Raw genomic sequence first — 22072 nt, forward strand, 5'->3', positions numbered from 1 at the left:
GTCATTAAAGAACTACCTTAATTTCCACATCCACAACCATTCATTTTAAATAATATTTTCTAGTAATGTACATAGAAATGTTTCACTAAAATAGAACAAAGATGAACAAAAAAAATCAAAAATATAGGAGACTTTGAGGCCTGAACATTCTAATTGGATAATACTTAGCCATTCAAATGCTTTTGTTGAGTATTATTATGTAGAGGCAACTTACTAGACATTGTAGAAGTACTGTCAAGATTTAGGAGGATCACAATTTACTTTACCTGGGGTAAACACACATCTAATTGAGTGTGTTTAGAAAATGATTGGTAAAAGAGAAAATTTTCCACCAAGAAAATGCTTGGATCCACATCCAATTTTGTTTATTGGTTAAATGCTTGAGTTGTAGGAACTTTCAGTTCCTACAGTTTCATATTTAACATTCATGTTGAATTTAATTATGTGAAGAGTTTTATCTATGTGTATAGTAGTAAATGTTTGAGCATCCTCTGGATTTTCAGGATCCTGATTAATCTTTTTTGATAAGATTTTGTCAGGAAACTATGGCAATTAGGGTCATTTGAAAGACCCTAATTGACTGAAATGACAGTTCAATTTAATTAAACAGGATTAGAAAAATTGAATTGATTTTGTCTTTAAAGGAAAGTGTAATGTGATTGTTAGAATACTTAAAAAGTGAAATTTATTATGTCTATGCCCTGTTCCTTATAATCTTGGTTATCTTAAATCATAATTTAATCGACTCAGAAGTAGATTACAAATTATAACTGGCTAAAATATCATCCTTTGTTAGCTGTTACAGCCAGCTGCAAGGAACCTAATTCTTCCATATTTGCTACTACTTGGCATTAGACCTAATGTGCTGTAAGTGCTAAGTTAAATTTTTTTAGTTTGAGTAGTGGATAAATAAATGAATGAGTGCATATCTGACAAGGCATATTTTTTTCAAGGAGCTTTCTAACAATATGTAAATGTTAGTCATGCTATCTTAGTAAATTATTTTTTCTTTTCCTTCCTTCTTCCTTCTCTCTCTCTCTCTTTCTCCTTCATTTTCCTTCCTTCCCTCCTTCCTTCCTTTATTACTTCATCTTTCCTTTCTTCCTTCCTTCCATCTCAATAATAGAATATAACACTAAAATTAAAAAAATATATATATAATCAATATATAATCACCATCTGTTAAAAATGACAATATTTTAATTCATGTTCCTTTATACTAAAACTCAATATTACATTTCTTTTGGGTCATAGAAGTTACTGACCTTTGAACAGATAACTTTTAAACTGTATGATAATAATATCAGAATTGCAAAGTAAAAGGGAATACAAAATGGAATTTTAGAATAACAACAAAAATGAATTTTATATTACAGTTTTTAAAGTTATAGGTACTAATTAAGGAAGAAACTATAGATATAACAGACATATCACTTATGCTATATTATATTATATTTATAAAATATAAATATATTTGTATTATACATTTTATATTACTTAAGTTAAATTACATCAATTTAGAAAATCCATGAAGCCTCAATTTCTACAAAAGTCAGTTAATTATATACACTTCATATTTCTATATTACCTCTGATGGAAAGTTTTCTCTGCCCTGCTTGTGATGTGTAATTTCATACACTGTTTTCTTCCCTAAGGGAAATACTTACTTGATTCAGTTCTTGGATAAAAATGATCTGTCACCATTGTTTGCTTTAAAGGGCTTTTTACTTTTTTTTATTTAAACACTGAATACTGAAAGAAAAAATCAAGGCACAGGGGATTGCAGTCCAGCTGTTGTGGCATAAATCAATATTTAAAATGCACAATAGTGATTTTTCTTCCTCTAAAGTAGGGATTTTGTGTGCTTAATTTCTTGTTTTATTAAAATGTCCAACTTTGTCTAGGAAGGACTGAAAATTTAGCTTCAGTTTCTGTTTAAATTTACTGCTCAACAATGGGGTAACAGAACAGGAATATAACTGCACTTTAATATTTGATTTCTGTCTTTCCGTGCCCTGTTGGGGGTTGCTGAAGCTTTGGATTTCATAAATTTCTGTGAATTTCATTTCATTAAACAACCATATTCCTTGTTGAGTTAAGGAAACTACTATTTCTTTGACCCCAGTTTAGCTTTAGCAAAGGTGCCTGGGTTCTATTTTAATTGCTCATTAAAGGAAAAGCTGAAAAATTTCTAAGTAGTCATAGCTAGAAAGGGATCATAATCCTCATCATTCTAAATATAAGGAAAAACACATCTTTCCTTCTTCAAACAAGAGATTTTTGCAGAATAGTAGCCTTTGGATATACTCATTTATTGCCTAAATTCTTCCATACATTTTATATCATGATTTATGTACCAGAAGGTTATGCCTTGAAATTTCATTTTATTTTATTACACTTCTTGGTTTACAGAACAGCTTTCATTCTAAGGCGACGCACCAAATACACTGATTTTGCAAAACTCGTCCCCTGCGCTAAGATGCCCATCTTCAGATTTCTACTGCGTGCCTCTGGCCCCCAGGGTGAAGCACTGCCTGAGTGCATTAATGGCAGAATCACAATGTAATTGTCAGAATGGTGGCATCATCACACTTTGACGCCAACATCCTCCTTTCTTTCTTCTCACTACGGAGAAACTAAGGCTAAAGGTTAAAGGATGTGGCTTATTAAATAATTCAAGCCATTAACCTGCAACCTGAAAACCGATGGCAGCCTGTTAAGTTTACGCTGCCATGATTCATGTTTGGTGTCTACTGATGCTAAAGCATATTGCCTGTTTGCTTTACTTTTATTGCTACGTAGTAATGTAGTGAGGAAAGAGAATGAACAAAGGTGACAGGACCCACGCAAGGGGACAATAAGAGCAGCAGACACACTTGCATAAAGAAGATTGAAGCCTTCCCTCCCTCCCTCCATCTCTCCGTATAGGCCCCAGTGCACATCTGCGTCACTGACGCTGGAGGAGGAGGCGCTGAGGCAGAGAGAAAATTGTACTGTGAGGACCTTGACAGCTTTACCGGCGCGGGCTTTTCTTTTTGCCTTCCTATATTTTCTGGAATAGATTTTTTTTTTTCTCTTTTACAAACTGACTAGATAAAACCACCCCTTCTCGCCTTGCAGAAGGCATTTGACTTTCTCAGAGGTACCCGCAAGCTCTCAGAGCATCCTCCGAGAGACCAGTGACAGGAGCGCAGGTGCAACGAGAAGGCGGAGGGGAGGGGGGTGCGCTTCTTCGCGACTTGGGGATCTTTCTTTCTGCGCTCCCCAGGCACTGAACTCTAAGCTGCAAGGATAGGGGAGCCGACAGCTTCTCCACTGAGGCTCTGCCACCGGTGCTTGCCAGGGAGGTGTATTCAGCTGTCGCTGCCTCCGAAGCTTCGGAGCGCGCAGACCTCTCTCCCTCGCCCATCTCCAGCATCAGGGTCGTCCCTCCCCGCGCGGTAACCACGGGGACCCCGCAAGGAGATCGGGAATTCTCAGCCCTCTGCATCCAGCTCCTTCCTCTGCTCCCGGCCGTTGAGCTCACCACGCGCGGGTCCTGCGGACCTGACCGCCGCTGAGCCGCGCGGCTCTGCTGTCCGCGCTCCGCTCGTCGCCTGGCAGGGCGCGCAGCCGCCTGGTCCCGTCTGTTGCCAGGGTGCAGAGGGCGCCTCCCTCCCCCTCCTCCAACCCCAGGCTCCGTTGGCCTCCCTCACCCGCTGACCCGTCTACTCCTGCATCCGCTGAATCCCCTTTGCCTTCCTTGCGTCAAGCATGTCAGGCTCTGGGCGAAAAGATTTTGATGTGAAGCACATCCTGCGACTCCGCTGGAAACTCTTCAGCCACCCGTCGCAGTCCCCCGGCGCTCCGGCCGGGGGCAGCTGCCTGCAAGAAGACAGCAGCAGCAGCTTCGAGCACTGGGGACCCAGCCAGAGCCGCCTGCTCAAAAGCCAAGAGAAGGGCAGCGTGAGCACTTTCTGGAAGAAGCCTTCCTCTTCTTCCTCCTCTTCTTCTTCTGCCTCCCCGTCCTCTTCCTCCTCTTCCTTCGACCCACTGAATGGCACCCTGCTGCCAGTGGCCACGAGGCTGCAGCAAGGGGCGCCCGGGCAGGGCACCCACCAGCCGGCCAGGACTCTCTTCTACGTGGAGTCCCTAGAAGAGGAGGAGGTGCCAGGCATGGACTTTCCTGGACCACACGAAAAAGGGCTTGTCTTGCAAGAGCTCAAAGTGGAACCGGCCAACTCGAGCCAGGCAACAGGTGAAGGATGTGGACACAGGTACAGTAAGTCCCCATGGGACATCCAAGCATTCCTCAATTTCCACTCGTTTCCCCCGACCCTGTGCACTCTGGGTAGTTACTAAGTCTAAAACGTTTCAAGTTGAAAATTTTGGTTAAGAGATGCCAACCCGGTTTTTATTACTCAAATTGCAACCTCATTAAAAGTTTCCTCCTTAGTTTCTATTGGCTCATGCATATTGCTTTTCTTTCCCCAAGTTTTCGGAGCTTAATCACATATTGAATATATATGCATTTTGATAACTCTCCATGTAGAGTGGTTCTCATATTTCTGAGGTTGTAGTATTCTTCTGTCATCTTCTGTCATTAAATTACATACATCAGTCTCCCAGTTATTTGATATGAGGAGGAACTTCCTTTAAACACCATTCAAATGCATCTCATATACTGGCCTAGAAACTGACTTGTCAGGTTACCTAGGATCCCTGTGGCTTGAATCTATATTCCAGGAGTAATGAGGTGGACAGTAGGCCACCAGACAGCAAGATTATCTTCTCTCTTTTTTTCCCCATGAAGGACAGTGTTACTATTCTCTATCCTAACTTCCCTTTTTATCCTACTTCATGAACACCTTTGCTTTGTTTAAAGTCTTAGAATTAAACTCTTGCTAATGCCCTTTTCACTTTTCTGTCCTGATTCATTGTCTCGGTATGGAACTGTGTATTCTTAGTGAGCAGGTCAACATTTATTTCTTGTTTATATCTAATATTACACTTCTTTGAGCACAGTTCTTCTACTTTCAAGACTTATAGAAAACATTCGCACACATAACCTCCTTCTGAGTTTGACATTTTCAAAGAATTGATTCATTCTACACTAGATCATTACTACTTTTGGCGTATAGTGATGATACGAAAAGATTTGCATTTAAATTCATATATCAGAATATATTATTGAAGAAGAAATACAGGAGAGATATAGGAAAATAATAATGAAATTTTAATAAAATTTACCTTTCAGTAAAAATAAAAATTAGAAACAGAAGCAATGTTTTAAACTTTTGCTTGATTGAATCAACTTTTTATAAAGTTAAGTCACAAAAAGAACACATAAAACAAAATAATACCATAGGTGGTCTCCAATTATGTTGACAAATGTGAAGTTAAAGATACAAAAATTATACTTAAAAAATTTCAATTATATGGATTATGTGGATTTGAATTTTAAGAGCCTTGAACATAATCTAATATGTGATGACAATATGTAACATTATGATTTTAAAGACAAAGAAATTTAATTTGCAATTTTCGAGTATGAGAAAGTTTTTTCAATATATAGGCGATTAAATATAAATTTATCGATTATTCAATCAATTAAGATAATTTACCAAAATGATTATAATTTGGGGTACTATTAATACTACGAAGTTATTTGATTTATGTATTCACTAGTGACCTATAGTTTTAGATCGTTTTTAAAAATAAAATATGTTGGGCTTTACCTCCTTTAGTTGAGGAAATGTAATTTTTTAGTTTTAGGAAATCATTCATAAACATTTAGCAATTCACCTTATATATTTAAAAGAAAACCAGTTAGGTTAAAGATTTACTAATTACTATTTTATTGAAATTGATATTTTTGTGTCTCAGACAGTTCAGGGAATAAATAGATTTGTTTTTCAGTCTTGAGTCTTTTTTTTTCAGTTTCAGTTTTAGTTTCAGTTTTGAGTCTTTTTCTTTCAGTTTTGAGTCTTCAAATCAGCTCAAATATCTGATTTCTGGGAATATTAATGTTTAATAATGTTTAATAATTAAAAAATTTTTCTTTATAAAACTACAGTTTTAAGTAAATAAGGCATACTTGGCATGAGTAATTTCAGAAGACTTTCATGTAAATTGGACAATTTGGAAATAGAAAATATAATAAATTTAAAAATAAAACTAATAACTAATAACCTCAGTTAGGGATGAAATATCCATCAGATTTAACTTCCAATCCCTTACTTTTGAATATACATCAGTGTTTATACACACAAAGGGTTGTAAATGGAAAGAATTCTGAAAATAAGCCAAGTGCCACCCCAAGTCATATTTACTTTTGGAATGAGGGTTTCCAATGAGGGCTTGCATGTGTAAAATATTGAAAATCAGGTCTAATTTTATTTTAAAATTCTTATTCATGCTTAAATCCTTTAGTTAAATTTTAATTTCTCACTGGACAAATCAGTCAACACTGATAGTATTCTCACGGACTTTATATGTTCCTAAACATTCATAGACTACTGGTTCTGTGCTCATGATTGATTGACAACATGCTACTAAACTAAGCAATAAGCTATTATCAATATATATTATTATAATACGCAGTAAGAATAATGTTCATTTCCCAGAAAGAACAGCATTTCCAAGGTTAAGTATGGAATGGAAAACAATATGTAAAATAATTCAGTAATGTGGATTTACTTTGGTTTCTATCATAATCCATGCAGGAAATCTACATATCGTTCATAATGACCAATGAACACATGAAGTATATAAACCTGCATGATCATTTTGATTACTTGGGTCATTACTGTATCACCGTTCTGTGATATCACATTTGATATTTAACATTTTGTTCCATCAATTCTGACCATTATGCTAAATTAATCTTCACATATAAAAAAGAATTGGCTCTTTTTCTCTTCCTTCATTTTCTGATCTTCTCTTTATTCATTTGGTCTCATACTAGTTAAGAACATTGTTTTAGATAAGCATAAGTAGCTCAGTTGGTTTTATTTGTTGTTCAAACAGCAGATGGAAGTTGCTCAGCAGAAAGCTGCTCTTAATCTCAGAATTCTGGAAAGGTCAAATTATCATGGAGTTGAAACATAAAGGTAGCAATAAGACAGTAGTAAACTGAATTACTGCTGAAACCCAGCCTTTATCTTATCCCACTCCACCAGACACACATAAACAAATCTCAGTATTCTACTACCTTAACCATGACATCATTAAGAATCCTAACTCTTACAGTAATAGGCTCTTGCCCTATGCTATTAATCATCTATTTTTTCTACTTTACTGTCTGAATGTAATTTTTAGAGTATATCATTTCCTAGCCATTCAGATCACTATATATTTTTGATATGCATATTTTTTGTCCAAAATTCTATATGTAGTAAACTAAGAAACCAAAGAGAAATATTTCTATTCTTGCAGTTTATAGTGATGTGAGTAGGAGAAAAGATGTCGTGTTTAACTACTTGCTTTTTTAGTTTTCTCAGTTCTCACAGAGTGCAGGCATCTATTTCCATGGTTTCAGTTACCACCCATAAACTGTATTTCAGAGCTGCATCTCAAAACCTAGACTCTGCCTCCCCACACCCACAACCCCCTCTCCCCCCACTTCCCCCATGAACTCAGGTCTCACACATCCACTTGACCTTTCTGGTAGATATCACAGATACAATATAAATACAGCACACATAAAATTGAGCTCATAATCTCCCTTCTCTCTTGCTCAATTTTCTTCTTCTCTATCTCAGAGAATAGCTCGCCATACATTAGGTTGTACGAGCCAGAAATCCAGGATCATATTTACCAGAATTCTCTTTCCCCTGATTTTCAATATTCCACCAAGCCCTGTCACTTTTCCTTCAAAAATGTCCTCCCCTGTGTCTGCCTCACATCTCTCCATATCCATTGTCCACACCTAATTTTAAAATACTGTCATCTTTCAACTCAACTTCTGCAACTGCCATCTGCATCCTCTTTCCTCATTGATTTTGCCACCTGTAATCCTTTCTCCACACCAGAGTCAATGAAAATTTATAAGATAAAAATCTAAAGTTTTTCCCCATATCCTGGCTCTCCTTTTATTTTTCAAAGCATTTCCACCACTCTGACCACACTCTATCTCCTGGTCAGTTAGGCCCTGAAAGAGCTGACTCTTGTCTGCCATCCAGGCCCTTCACTCATCACAACCCCACCATTCTCCCCTGTCTTCCACAGGCAACATTCTTCTTTACCATTTTTCTCTGCCTTTAGGCCTCACAAAATTAATTCCTTTCCTTATTACATAGTGGTTCTCCTTCCCTCAATCCACCCTTTTCTGTATTCATTCTTATTCATTACTGAGATGTTGTGAATAAAAGTTCTGTACCTTTCTTAAAGAAGTGTTCATTGATCCCCCAGGAAAAATCATTTAAAATTTTTTAAATTTATTTTATCCCCTTATTTTATGTTCTTAGAGTAAGTGTTCTCTGTCTTCAATTTCTTATTGTAGCCATATATTAATATCCATGTTTCCTTTTCTGTTTGTCTTTAACTACAATTGCCCAGTGGACAAGATGTTTCTGTTTTGCTCATTATTTTATCCCTATCATAGAGCATGTAGTTACTCAATAAATATCACTGAGTGAATACATATTTGTCATAATCATAATGGGTGACATTGATTAAGAGCTTGCTGTCTTCCAGATATCAAGCTGAATATTTATATTGTGGAATTTAATATTCAGAACAGCCCTATGATTCTGGTACAATTATGGATCCCTTTGTTAAAATGATTACATAATCATTTTATGATTATGAGAAAACTGAGATATAGACAGGTAATTAAGTTGCCCCAAACCACAGGATTGTAAGTAGTACAGCTAGATTTTTAATCCTTGCACTCTGACTCCTGACACCATATTCCAGGTGATTTTGCCAACTCTTCTTTACCTCTGTTTAAACAAACAAAACAGAAGAAAAGAGGCTCCAACCAAGATTATGCTGAGGCAGTTCTCTTGTTCCTCTGGTGGAAATTATGCTTGTGTCTGAATGTTTAAATACATTCTTTAAAATGATAGTGATGGACAATGCCTGAGAAGGATCAGTCAAGGAGGACTTGGCCCAAGTTAAAAAACATTCAGTTATTTCCTGAATTATGGTTCATTCAGTGTATTTTACTTTTTAATTAAACAAAAGTATGAGGAAATAACCTAGATAGGGAAAAATTATTTAAATTTGGAATCCAAAAGAGAGCATCATGATAGAAACTCTCCTTCTGAAGTTCAGAACAATTGATAAAGAGAAGTGTCACAGACAGAGAGCATATACCATTAGAATCACATGGTCGTATTTGTTTAGAATAAAAAGAAAGCAGCCTTGCTTCAGTCAAAAGAAAAAAGAAAAATTTAAAAAATGGCAAAGGGCTATTTCTTCAGGAAAGTAGTTCTCAAACTATTCTTCTATGGACACTAAATTAAAATAATATTCATATTTTCCCTATGACCTCAATTTCTTAGTGAAAAAGTGTATAGAGTGATTTTACTCAATTTTACATCTTCCTTACTAATTTATTCTAGGCTTGGGTATTATATAGCCTATTAGCATTTAAGTCAGAACTAGCAAAAGACAATAGCTTGTTTGGTGAAAGTTTTTTTTTTTTTTACTTAATTTAGGATGGGTTTACCAATATTATATATTGTTTGCAAAGAGGTCCACAATTTCCAGGTGCCCTCCCGTCTGAGCAAATTTGCTTCAGGCAAACTAAGAAGATCATAAAAGAAAAGGTAATAAGATCACTAGGTTGGATTTTCAGGTACACAAAACTCCACAGCTATCTGAGAGAAAGATGTGAGTATATTGGGTTAGCCAAGAAGTTCATTCTAGTTTTTCTGTAACATCTTGTGGAAAAACCTAAACAGACCCTTTGGCCAACCCAATAAATGCAAGATGAAATAAATAGAACTCTTAATTATAACAAACAATAAAACCTCTACACTAATTGAAGAACCATATTCTGGCTTTCTTTGATAAATTGCTAATGAATACTTTGTAAACTATATCATTAACCACTTTAAGGTACTACTTTAAATAATTTAAAAATAATAAAGAAATCCTCCCTATCCAAAATTTGGTTAATACAGAATATACTATTGATCAGATATTTATTTCATTAGTTTATTTTTCCTAAGTCTCAAAAGATAATTTGTGTATCTGGAGGATGATATGCTTCTAACAAGTACATGTTAATTCAAATTTCATTGTTTTTGACCAAGAGCTCTTATAGAATTTACAGAAAACTTAGACCTGCAGGGTATTTTAGAGTTATGTCAAGTTTCTGAACATGAAAATGACAACATTTTAAACAGAGTCTTATAGTAATGAGTCTCTTTTGATTTATTTTAACATCCAAAATAACTGTAGGTATTTTTGTAGTAGCTGTAAAATCAAATGCTCTGGAATTTACATATTAGATTAGACCAGATAATAATTAATTTACCTTTCTGCATTTAAGATAAGGTTATTCAAAACTTTGAAGAAAACATCCTATATAGACACAGATAATCTGAGCAGAATTAAATATTTCAAAATCTTATAAGTCAAGTATAGATTAAAAAAAGAAGGGCTTCCCTGGTGGCACAGTGGGTGAGAGTCCGCCTGTTGTTGCAGGGGACATGGGTTTGTTGCCCGGTCCGGGAAGATCACACATGCCACAGAGCGGCTAGGCCCGTGAGCCATGGCTGCTGAGCCTGCACGTGCGGAGCCTGTGCTCCACAACGGGAGAGGTCACAACAGTGAGAGGCCCGCATACAGCAAAAAAAAAGAAAAGAAAAGAAAAGAAAATCTATTGAACAATATAGGTTTGATGCTAACTACCTTTGCTGACTTTTCTGGCCAGGACTTGAAAACAGATTGATCTAAGTACTTATAAAAGCATAACAAAGTTTAACTTGACCAGAGAAAATGTGTACTATGATTTTAGTATCCCAGGAAAATGTCATTTTGAATGGTAAGCAAATGAGACAGATCATTTTGGCTGAAGATCATGTCACAGAAATGGTACTTAAAAGTAATCTGAGGGTCATCAATAATAGTAAAGAGTGGAATCAGTTGATGTTAATTCTAAATTCAGCTTTTCCCATCGCCTAGGCAGCCTTAGTCCAACTCTGATAATTTCTCATAGAAAATCATTCAGTTTATTTTCCTATCATACTTGTTTGTGACACTGTATCTTGGTAGATCATTTGGACTCCTTTTTTCTTACTGATATTGCTAGATGTTTACCCATGTAAATCAGCATTTTCATCTTGACTGAAATATGACAGAAAAACTTTAAAAATGGGATCAGAAAATTGCGAGAGTTTATACTACAAAGGAAGGGAGAATACAATACAACTATTTTATAGTTCTTCAAGAGGTGAATGCCAAAATCTATTTGTATCTACAATAAAGTATGTGATTTGGTTTGGTTTATTTCTTTAGTAGATTCTGATTATACTGAGCTTGGCCCACCAGAGCAACACCCAGCTCTACTCACCACCAATCCCTCCAATTAGGAAGCTTGCACAAGCCTCTTAGATAGCTTCATCCACCAGAGGCCAGACAGAAGAAGCAAGAAAAACTACAATCCTGCAGCCTGTGGAATGAAAACCACATTCACAGAACGATAGGTAAAATGAAAAGGCAAAGAACTATGTACCAGATGAAGGAACAAGATAAACCCCAAAAAAGCAATTAAATGAATTGGAGATAGGCAACCATCCAGAAAAAGAATTCAGAATAATGCTAGTGAAGATGATCCAGGACCTCAGAGAAAGAATGGAGACAAAGATCAAGAAGATGCAAGAAATGTTTAACAAAGATCTAGAAGAATTACAGAACAAAAAAACTGAGATGAACAATACAGTAACTGCAAAGAAAAATACACTAGAAGCAATCAATAGCAGAAAAACTGAGGCAGAAGGATGGATAACTGACCTGGAAAACAAAAAGGTGGAATTCACTGCTGCAGAACAGAATAAAGAAAAAAGAATGAAAACAAAGGAAGACAGCTTAAGAGACCACTGGGACAACATTAAACACAACACCATTCACCTTATAGGGGTCCCAGAAGGAGAAGAGAGAGAGAAAGGACCTGAGAAAATATTTGAAGAGATTATAGTCAAAAACTTCCCTAACATGGGAAAGGAAATTGCTACCTAAGTCCAGGAAGTGCAGAGAGTCCCAGGCAGGATAAACCCAAGGATAAAAATGCTGAGACACATAGTAATCAAACTGACAAAAATTAAAGAAAAAGAAAAATTATTAAAAGCAAGAAGGGAAAAATGACAAATAACATACAAGGTAACTCCCATAAGGTTAACAGCTGATTTCTCAGCAGAAACTCTACAAGCCAGAAGGGAGTGACATGATATATTTAAAGTGATGAAAGGGAAGAAACTGTAACCAAGATTACTCTACCCAGCAAGTATCTCATTCAGATTAGGTGGAGAAATCAAAAGCTTTACAGACCAGCAAAAGCTAAGAGAATTCAGCACCACCAAACCAGCTCTACAACAAAGACGAAAGGAACTTCTCTAAGTGGAAAACACAAGAGAAGAAAAGGACCTACAAAAACAAACACAAAATAATATAAGAAAATGGTAATCGGAACATACATATTGATAATCACCTTAAATGTGAATGGATTAAATGCTCCAACCAAAAGACCCAGGCTCATTGAATGGATACAAAAATAAGACCCATATATATGCTGTCTACAAGAAACCCACTTCAGACCTAGGGACACATACAGACTGAAAGTGAGGGGATGGAAAAAGTTATTCCATGCAAATTCAAATCAAAAGAAAGCTGGAGTAACAATTCTCATATCAGATAAAATAGACCTTAAAATAAAGATTATTACAGGAGACAAAGAGGACAAGGATTCTTCAATATATACAATCAATGTGATACACCATATTAACAAACTGAAGGATAAAAACCATATGATAGTTTCAATAGATGCAGAAAAAGCTTTAGACAAAATTCTACATCATTTTTGATGAAAACTCTCCAGAAAGTGGGCATAGAGGGAACCTACCTCAACATAATAAAGGCCATATACAACAAACCCACAGCAAACATCATTCTCAATGGTGAAAAACTGAAACTATTTCCTCTAAGATCAGGAACAAGACAAGGATGTCCACTCTTGCCACTCTTATTCAACATGGTTCTGGAAGTCCTAGCCACTGCAATCAGAGAAGAAAAAGAAAGAAAATGAATACAAATTGGAAAAGAAGAAGTAAAACTGTCACTGTTTGCAGATGACATGATACTATACAGAGAGAGTCCTAACGATGCCACCAGAAAATTACTAGAGCTAATCAATGAATTTGGTAAAGTTGCAGGATACAAAACTAATGCACAGAAATCTCTTGCATTCCTATACACTAACAATGAAAGATCAGAAGGAAAAATTAGTTAAACAATCCCATTCACCATTGCAACACAAAGAATAAAATACCTAGGAATAAACCTACCTAAGGAGGTAAAAGGCCTGTACTCAGAAAACTATAAAACACTGATGAAAGAAATCAAAGATGACGCAAACAAATGGAGAGATATAGCATGGTCTTGCATTGGAAAAGTCAATATTGTGAAAATGACTATACTAGCCAAAGCAGTTTACAGATTTAACGCAATCCCTATCAAATTACCAATGGCATTTTTTGCAGAACTAGAACAAAAAAATCTTAAAATTTGTATGGAGACACAAAAGACCCCAGAAAGCCAAACAATCTTGATGGAAAAAAAAACGGAGCTGGAGGAATCAGACCCCCTGACTTTAGACTACAGTACAAAGCTACAGTAATCAAGACAATATGGTACTGGCACAAAAACAGAAATATAGATCAATGGAACTGGATAGAAAGCCCAGAGATAAATCCATGCACGTATGGTCAACTAATATATGACAAAAGAGGCAAGGATATACATTGGAGAAAAGACAGTCTTTTCAATAAGTGGTGCTGGGAAAACTGGACAGCTACCTGTAAAAGAATGAAATTAGAACACTCCCTAACACCATACACAAAAATAAACTCAAATAGATTAAAGACCTAAAGGTATGACCGCGCACTATAAAACTCTTCGAGGAAAACACAGGAAGAACAGCCTTTGACATAAATCACAGCAAGGTCTTTTTTTGATCCACCTCCTAGAGTAATGGAAATAAAAATAAACAAATGGGACCTATAGAAACTTAAAAGCTTTTGCACAACAAAGGGAACTATAAACAAGATAAAAAGACAACACTCAGAGTGGGAGAAAATATTTGCAAATGAATCAACAGACAAAGGGTTAATCTCCAAAATATATAAACCACTCATGCAGCTCAATATTAAAACAACAAGCAACCCGATCAAAAAATGGGCTGAAGACCTAAATAGACATTTCTCCAGAGAAGATATACAGATGGCCAAGAGGCACATGAAAAGATGCTCAACATCACTAATATTAGAGAAATGCAAATCAAAACTACAATGAGGTATCATCTCATACCAGTTAGAATGGGCATCATCAGAAAATGTACAAACAACAAATGCTGGAGATGGTGTGGAGAAAAGGGAACCCTCTTGCACTGTTGGTGGGAATGTAAATTGATACAGCCACTATGGAGAACAGTATGGGCGTTCCTTAAGAAACTAGAAATAGAATTACTATATGACCCAGCAATCTCGCTACTGGACATATACCCAGAGAAAACCATAATTCAAAAAGACACATGCCCCCCAATGTTCACTGCAGCACTATTTACAATAGCCAGGTCATGGAGGCATCTAAATTCCCATCAACAGACGAATGGATAAAGAAGGTGTAGTATATATATTCAATGGAATATTTTTCAGCCATAAAAAGAAACGAAATTAGGTCATTTGTAGAGATATGTATGGACCTAGAGACTGTCATGCATAGTGGAGTAAGTCAGAAAGAGAAAAACAAATATCGTATACTAACTCATATATGTGGAATCTAGAAAAATGGTACAGATGAACAAGTTTGCAGCAGAAATATAGACACAGAGGTAGAGGAAAAATATATGGACACCGAGGGGGGAAGTGGGGGGAGGGGTGGTGGTGATGGGATGAATTGGGAGATTGGGATGGACATATATACACTCATATGTATAAAATAGATAACTGATAAGAACCTGCTGTATAAGAAATAAAAATAAATTAAAAATGAAATAATGGCAGAAAGATTTCAAATTTTATGAAAAGTATAAACCCATAGATTCAATAATCTTAATGAATTCTAAACACAAGAAACATGAAAACTACCATAAGTCACATTTTAATCAAATTCTCAACGATAAATAGAACGATAAATAGAAAAAATATCAGAGTTTCCAGAGAAAACACATGTTATGCAGAGAGGGATAAAAATAAGAATAATGGATCATTTTTCATTGAAAAAGATGCAAGTGATAGGTGGAACAACATCTTTTTAGCACTATAAAAAAACCCTGCCCATATGAAGTCCTTTATATACCCAAAATGTTTTTCAAAGTGAGAGTGATATTACAAACTTTTTCTGGCATAGAATAGTTGCAACAATTCGTCAGCAGGAGACATGCTCTATAAGAAATTTTAAAGTCCTTCAGGCACAAGGAAAATGACACCAGTTGTCAGAAAGGAATGAAAACCACCTGAAATGGTAACTACATGTGTAAACATTTAAGGTTATTCTTGATTATATAAATCTGGAACATTTGGAAGGCAAATGGTGGTTAAACAAACAAACAAAAAACACTATAATTTGAGGTTTTTATCACATGCATAAGATATACGCATGACTCCTACAGCATTAAGACTCAAGGGAAGAAATGAAAGCATTGTTTTTCAAGGTTCTTATACTAAATGTGAAGTGGTATATCATTTGAAGGTAGTCTCAGAAGTATGTTAGAAATCCTAAAGCAACCACTAAATTAACAAAACAATGATAAGTAGCTAGTAATACAACAAAAATTAAATGCTGTCATAAAAAATATTCAATTAATCTAAAAAAAAAGAAAACAGGAGCAAAGATGGGACAAATAGAAAACGCACAGCACAATTATAATCTGAAACCTTACTATATCAAGAATTATATTAAAGTAGCAGCTCTATACATCCATAATTTAAAGACAAAGATTATCAACTTGTATAAAAAGCCAGACCCAAGTGTATTTTGCTTACAATAAATACTTTAAATATTTAAAAAATGATTAAAAAGAAAAAGATGGAAAAGATACATAGCATGCTAAGACTAAACAAAAGAAAGCTGAATGGATGTATCAATATTAGATAAAGTATATCTCAGAGAAAAGAATATAAATCTGATAAAGAGAGCCTATAAAAAACCTAGAGCCAACATCATAATGTTGAAAGATTAAATGTGTTTCCTCTAAGATCTGGAACAAAATAAGGATGTCTTCTCTCACCACTTTTGTTCAACGTGGTATTGGAGATGCCAGTCAGTTCAATAGAAGAAAAAAAAAGAAATAAAAGGCATCTATATTGGAAAGGAAAAAGAAAATTTTTCATTTGTACAGGAATTGATCATCTATATAGAAATAAACAATATGGTTTTTGTTTGCAGACAGAATTGTTTATTAGAAAAAAATTATGGAATCTATAAAAAAGAGTTTTTCACAATGCAGGATATAGAATCAATATACAATATTCAATTGTATTTTTATATACCATCAAGGAACAATTAGTAATTGAAATTACAAAAATAATGTATTCATAGTAACATCAATAAAGTATGAAATACTTATGAATACCTATGACAAAAGATGTGAAAAACTCATAAGCTCAAAACAATAAAATCAGGCTGATAGTAATTAAAGACCTAAATAATGGAAAGATATATTATGTTCATGGGTCAGAAAACTTACTATTATTGAGATGTCAGTTCTTCCCAAATTGATCTATTGATAGTACACATCCCCCAAGAAAATATATGTATGCTTTTTTTTTGTACAAATTGACAGGCTTATTCTAAAATCCATTAAAAAATTCAAAGGAACTAGAAAGAGACAAAACAACTTTGAGAAAAGCTAAGAAATTTGAGTACTAACATTTACTGATTCCAGATGTATTATGAAGCTACTTTAATCAAAATAGTGTGCTATCAAGGTCACAATATATAGATTAATGGGAAATAGATAAAACATTTTTACAATAGCCATATTGAGTAATACTTTATGCCATAAAAAAGGAATAAACAACTGGTCATTGAATACTTATGACTGAATGAAAAAATATGTTATGATGAGTCAAAGAAACTCAACTGTATGGTATATTTCTTTTTAACATTTAAGTACTATAAGTCAGATAAACATCCATTTTGTTGATTATTCATATTTTGAATAGAAATTTGCTTCTAATTTGCCTTGAATCATGTATTGAAGTAACACATCTCTTGAATTTGATACATGGTTCAAGGAATCATCTATTGATATTTGCCTTGCAGAACATGATAATGAAATATTCACATTAAGTTTTTTGCTGTCTTCTTCTTAGCAGCAGATGAGAAGCCTGAATAATTTTTGTTTGTTTGTTTGTTTGCGGTACGCGGGCCTCTCACTGTTGTGGCCTCTCCTGTTGCGGAGCACAGGCTCCGGACGCGTAGGCTCAGCGGCCATGGCTCACGGGCCTAGCCGCTCCACGGCATGTGGGATCCTCCCTGACCGGGGCACGAATTCGCGTCCCCTGCATCGGCAGGCAGACTCTCAACTACTGCGCCACCAGGGAAGCCCAGAGAAACATGAATAGTTTTATACAAGCGTTTCTGCAAAGAAAGCTCAGAAGTTCTTGCTGTGTGGCCACAAGGACTTTTATCTTGAGACAGTGGGAACCATCTCCATTGTTAATACTAGAGGAACAGCAGTACAATTCACAGCTTTACCTTAAGGACACAGAAAGGAAATGCTATGCTGTTCTCATCTCTGATTCTTCTTTGTATTTTACCAGATGGTTTGGAAGCACCACTAAACATATTCTCCCACAGAGAAAAGAGAGCTCATTCTTCACTTTATTTCTTGTCCTAACATATATAAAATATTTACCTGTAATTATTCTCCTTAATAATGGCCTGTGACTTTTAAATATATTTCTTATTAGAAGAATACTTTTTCAATTGTAAAATTAAATATGTATTATTAAAGAGCCTATCAAAGAGCACAACTTAAAATTATTTCTTTTTTTTAAATTGAAGTGTAGTTGATTTACAATGTTGTGTCAACTTCTGCTCTACAGCAAAGTGATTCACTTATACACACACACATGCACACACACACACACATATATATATATTCTTTTTTATATTCTTTTCACTATGATTTATCACAGGATATTGAATATAGTTCCCTGTGTTATAGAGTAGGACCTTGTTGTTTATCCATTCTATATATAATAGTTTGCATGTGCTAACCCCAAACTCCCACTCAATCCCTCCCCTACCCATCTCCCCCTTGGCAACCACAAGTTGTTCTCTATGTCTGTGAGTCTGTTTCTGTTTCATAGATAGTTTCATTTGTGTCATATTTTAGATTCCACATATAAGTGGTATCATATGATATTTGTCTTTCTCTTTCTGACTTACTTCACTTAGTATGATAATCTCTACTTACATCCCATGCTGCTGCAAGTGGCATTATTTCATTCTTTTTTATGGCTGAGTAATATTCCATTGTATATATCTACCACACCTTTATCAATTCCTCTCTCAATGGACATCTAGGTTGTTTCCATATCTTGGCTATTGTGAATGATGGTGCTATGAACATAGGGGTGCATGTATCTTTTTGAATTATAAGTTTGTCTGGATATAAGCCCAATAGTGTGATTGCTGGATCATATGGTGGCTCTATTTTTAGTTTTGTGGGGAACCTCCATACTGTTTTCCATAGTGGCTACACCAAGTTATATTCCCACCAACAGTGTACAAGTGTTCCCTTTTCTCCACTCCCTCTCCAGCATTTGTTATTTGTATATTTTTAATCATAACCATTCTGACTGGCGTGAGGTGATACATCATTGTAATTTTGATTTGCATTTCTCTAATAATTACTGATGTTAAGCATATTTTCACATGTCTTTTGGCCATCTGTATTTCTTTTTTTGGAGAAATGTCTATTTAGATCTTCTACCCATTATTCAATTGCACTATTTTTTTTTGTTGTTGAGTTGTGTGTTTGTATATTTTGGAAATTAAGCCCTTGTCAGTTACATGGTTTGCAAATATTTTCTCCCAGTCTGTAGGTTGTCTTTTTGTTTCTTTTATGGTTTCCTTTGCTGTGCAAACACTTGTAATTTTGATTAAGTCCCATTTGTTTATTTTTGTTTTTATTTCTATTGCCTTAGGACACTGACCTAATAAAACATTAGTACAATTTCAGAGAATATTTTGCCCATGATCTCTTCTGTGTTCTCTTCCATGTTTTCTTTTATGGTGTCGTGTCTTATGTTTAAGTCTTTAAGCTATTTCAAGTTTATTTTTGTGTATAGTGTGAGGGTGTGTTCGAACTTCATTGATTTACATGTGGCTGTGTAACTTTTCTGACACCACTTGATGAAGAGACTATCTTTTTACCATTGTATATTCTTGCCTTCTTTTTCAAAGATTAATTGACCACAGATGTGTGGGCTTATTTCTGGGCTTTCTATTCTGTACCATTGATTCATATGTCTGTTTTTGTGCCAATACCTTACCATATAGATTACTGTAGCTTTGTAGTAATGTCGGAAGTCTAGGAGGTTATGCCTTCTGCTTTGTTCTTTTTCCTCAGGCTTGCTTTGGCAATTCTGGGTCTTTTATTGTTCCATGTAAATTTTAGGATTATTTGTTCTAGTTCTGTGAAAAATGTCATGGGTAGTTTAAAATTATTTCTGAATGTAATTTTTTCTTTCTTAAAATTGACACATCTGTTTGAAATCTTCTCTAAAGTTGAAGACTCACTTGTATCTGTTCTTACTCCTATATTTTCACATTATTTTATTTGCCTTATACCAAATTTTCTCCAAGTATGGTAAACATTTGGATTCTTATTCATGAATGAACTCCAGAAAAAATTTTGGCCTTTATAATGCTACACACTGAAAATATGTATGATCTATAAATACTGATAATTTTGTACAGCACGTATTTCTCTAAATTAATATTGTTTGCCTTATTCTAATATGTTGACACCCACAGTTTCATGTTACAGTGGGAAGAAAACTGAATATGGCATTTGAAAACTTAAGTTCTAGAGTAAACTATAGGAAAATGTCACCATTGTCACTTAAATTGCTGCTTATCTCAGTTTTTCATTGGAATATGATTAGAGAGGGCAAGAAATACATTATATCTAAAGTCATCTAGCCTCTCTTCCATAAGACAACAGACTCAGCTTGACCCCTAGCAGCAGTGTCAATTAGGTTGCCCTTAAGATATAAATTAATCTCTATTTTGAACACTTAAGGTATATACTCTGAGCCAAATGTACCTTAAGAAGAAACTAAATAGTCTCTCACTCAATGAAGACTATTTTGAATTAGTTATTCTTTTCCAGATGATATGCCAGCTTCTTGATATACAAAGATGTATAGAAAACTCCTTTTTTCCACAGAGTAAAAACTAGTAATAAAAAATTAACAGATAAGTAATTATAGAAATTTAACTAGTGCTATACTAAATATATATATTGAAAAGGATTTTTAAAGGTACAGAAAAAGAAAGCTTCAAAAGGGTTTTAATATAAGTTCAGACCAGCATCAGTGTGTACAATTGTTAATTAGAAGAAAAAATATCAAGTAAATTAGCATGACTATGCCTGAGTAGACTGGTCAGGTGATCTGACCAGAGCTATAGACCATGACCAGACAGCCAGAATTCTTCTAGATTATATTAAAAACTTTGGATTTAACTTATGGTGACTTTGAAGCAATGAATCTAGCTGACAAGATTCAAACTTTAGAAAATTTTTCTGTTACAGTATGTAAGATGGATTAGAGAAAAGGTGGATGAAACTAAAAATAGATAGCCATCTTAAAAGGCTAAAACAGTAGTTCTACTGAAGAACTATTACTAAGAAAAGGGGCAGAAGGAAAAGAAAGTACATGGAAAATAAAATGTCACAATTGTCCATTAATTGAAGTTTTAATTGTAAAAGAGAGAGAGGCAAGAAGATTCCTACAATTCTGGGTGGGCAAATGAATGGATTTTTTTGTTGTTGTTCTACAAAGTGGACAATGCAGGAAACTAGAGGGAAGAAAATAATTTTTGTTTTGAACAATCTGAGTCCAATAAGTAGCTGACATAAATATTTTAATTATTTTTTAGTCCTTTTGGAAGAGTTGTAGTGAGGTAAAGGAACTATAGGAATTAAAATTTAGAAAATTCTAGTTGAAGAATATGTTGGGACTTCAGATGTCACATGAAGCATAGACCTGGATAGTGACAACATGAAATATGTGGCCATGAGAATAATTTAGTAATTTGGATGAAGATGCGGAATTCAAGGCAGGAGCTACATTGCTTGATGAATCATCTATGGAAGACTGAATATGTCCAGGAATAAAGTTAGATTTGAGGGATCTCAATGTTATCAATGAATAGAGGGCATAAGAAAATCAGTATGAGGTATACTAATGGAAACAACTCACTTGAGTCTATATATATCAATAAATCATTTTTGGTGAAACATTAATATTGTAATTGTTTAATTTATTGATAAATTTATGGGTATATACATTACATGTAAAATTTAGATATAAACTTTAATTTATAGATAAATTAACTAATTTATATATTTACATATAAATGTATATGTAATATGTATATAACTTAATATATATAATATATTATATAATATATTATATAATATAATTATATGATATAATATATTAACATAATATAATATATAATATGTATATAAATTAACTAATTTATACATTTATATACATATATACATATATATACATTTATACATTTATATATAAATTAGTACATTTATATAAAAATATATATGGCCATATATAATATACAATAAAATTTATAAATGGTCATATATAAATGGACAAATACTAAA

The 22072-nt window shown here is 34.5% G+C and overlaps 1 protein-coding gene across 2 annotated transcripts in view; it reads left to right on the forward strand.

Moving 5' to 3' along the window:
* Positions 1-3551: 3551 nt before the first annotated feature.
* Positions 3552-22072, forward strand: part of KLHL1 (kelch like family member 1) — a gene marked incomplete at its 3' end in the record, with an annotated part of 374754 nt that continues 356233 nt past the window's right edge. For both annotated transcript variants that reach the window (XM_079903211.1, XM_079903212.1), the window contains exon 1: positions 3552-4256. In XM_079903211.1, coding sequence (XP_079759337.1) covers positions 3754-4256 — 503 coding nt within the window. In that variant the 5' untranslated portion in view covers positions 3552-3753. The remainder of the gene's footprint in view (positions 4257-22072) is intronic.

The sequence above is a fragment of the Stenella coeruleoalba genome, assembly GCF_951394435.1.
Source record: "Stenella coeruleoalba genome assembly, chromosome: 18".
In the NCBI taxonomy this organism is placed as follows: domain Eukaryota; kingdom Metazoa; phylum Chordata; class Mammalia; order Artiodactyla; family Delphinidae; genus Stenella; species Stenella coeruleoalba.